General features: G+C 44.2%; 1 protein-coding gene across 1 annotated transcript in view; it reads left to right on the top strand.

The window, feature by feature from the left end:
* dhcr24 (24-dehydrocholesterol reductase) overlaps window positions 1-1,775 on the top strand; it is an 11,116-nt gene that overhangs the window by 2,035 nt on the left and 7,306 nt on the right. Inside the window, exons 4-5 of the mRNA XM_008407393.2 lie at window positions 277-395; window positions 1,346-1,609. Coding sequence (XP_008405615.1) covers window positions 277-395; window positions 1,346-1,609 — 383 coding nt within the window. The remainder of the gene's footprint in view (window positions 1-276; window positions 396-1,345; window positions 1,610-1,775) is intronic.

The raw sequence follows: 1,775 nt of genomic DNA, 5'->3' as shown, positions 1-1,775 counted from the left end.
GACACCGGGAGGAAATGGCCGCAGCAGCAGCGTGGAAGCACCCCTGGATAGAGTTTCATAATGGATTTCCTGATGCCATAATCTACGCATCAGCGATCTAATGTTTTCCCATCAGGCCGTGCTACATTCATTTATCCCGCTGTCCACAGACCGACGCGCTCACAGCAGGCGAATGCTGTTATCTGCTCGTTTGTTTGGCCCCCCTGTTGCTCTCACCCGGGCAGAAATTCAATTACCATAGAGCATTTTGTTTTTCTTTCTTCCTTTCTTCCTCAGGTGGGCTGGTGATGGGCACAGGCATCGAGTCTTCCTCCCACGTTTATGGGCTTTTTCAGCACATATGCGTCGCGTATGAGCTGGTCCTTGCTGACGGCAGCTTGGTGCGCTGCACAGAGGTGAGTACTGCACCGGTTTGAGTCCAAGGCCCTAAATCCTACAGCAGACCAGAGGGAAAACATTTGGCTTAGATAATGTTTTTGTTATCACAAATTTATGAGCTTTGGTCAGAAAAACAATATTTGAGGTCAAAATAATAGCTTTTTAATTCTTGTTTGTCTCATATAATCATCAGACGTTGTTTTTTTGTTTAGAAAGCTGACAGAGCATCCCCATGGCAGTCTGAGAGCAATAATAATAATATTAATAATAAAAACCAGGGCTGCAATTAACAATTATTTTCAGTATAGATTAATCGATTGATTAATCTGATTTAAAAAATTGACACAATCTGCCGATTTTTTTCAATTCAAGTCTTTCTTATACAATATTAGAATTACATTAAAATATGCAAATAAATAAGGAAACATTTTGTTAGGGTGTGACCAATCTATTCTGATCAGGGTTTGTGTGATGGACCTTCACATCTCACCAGATAAAGCACAAGTTTGATGTAGAATAATAATTTTTTTTCTCTAATAAAAATCTGAAAAGTGCGGCATGTGTTTGTATTCAATGGAAGCCCATTTTTCTTGGAAACATGTCTCAGGCTGAGTCAGACTGGATGGAAACATCAAATCTTGCCACAGATTCTTGATTAGATTTAAGTCTGTTCTTTGACTAGGCCATTTAAACACATGAAGATGTTGAGCTTGGTGCCATGTGGAAAGAGTCCCTTACTAACATTTAGTCATGGATAAAGTTTGTTTTTCTTATTAGATGACATATAAAGGGAATTGACGACACTAGATTTTATTTAAGGGTATCGGAGTGAACACAAATACACGCTACCCTGTTAATTTGTACAAATCAACAGCGCGGTTGTGATGTGACGACATGTGAAGTGGTAAAAGGAGTGCGCGTTCTTTCCCAAGACAATGTGTTTTTTTTAATGCTTTTGCCCAAACAGGAGGAGAACTCCGACCTGTTCCACGCCGTGCCCTGGTCCTGCGGCACGCTGGGATTCCTGGTCGCAGCTGAGATTAAAATAGTCCCGGCGAGGTCCTGGGTGAAGCTGCGCTACGAACCCGTCAGAGGCCTGGAGAACATCTGCCGACGCTTCGCCGAAGCGTCGGCCGACAAGCGGAACACGTTCGTCGAGGGAATCCAGTACAGCCTGGACTCGGCCGTCGTCATGACGGGAACCATGACCGACCACGCGGAGCTGGACAAGGTGAGGCGCCGGTGTTGCGTCAATCCGCGTTTCCCCATCAGATACTGTTCCCCCTACCTGCGTGAAGCTGACACCCCACCCACGTCAAAAAATCCAGCAAATAGTCTGAATGGTTAGTGCTCCGTTTGTGCAGGTTTGTGCCGTTAAAATTTTCGTTTGTGCAGTT

Source organism: Poecilia reticulata, linkage group LG4, assembly GCF_000633615.1.
Source record: "Poecilia reticulata strain Guanapo linkage group LG4, Guppy_female_1.0+MT, whole genome shotgun sequence".
In the NCBI taxonomy this organism is placed as follows: domain Eukaryota; kingdom Metazoa; phylum Chordata; class Actinopteri; order Cyprinodontiformes; family Poeciliidae; genus Poecilia; species Poecilia reticulata.
Note: the sequence above shows the minus strand (reverse complement) of the source record. Positions and strands in the feature narration are given on the sequence as shown.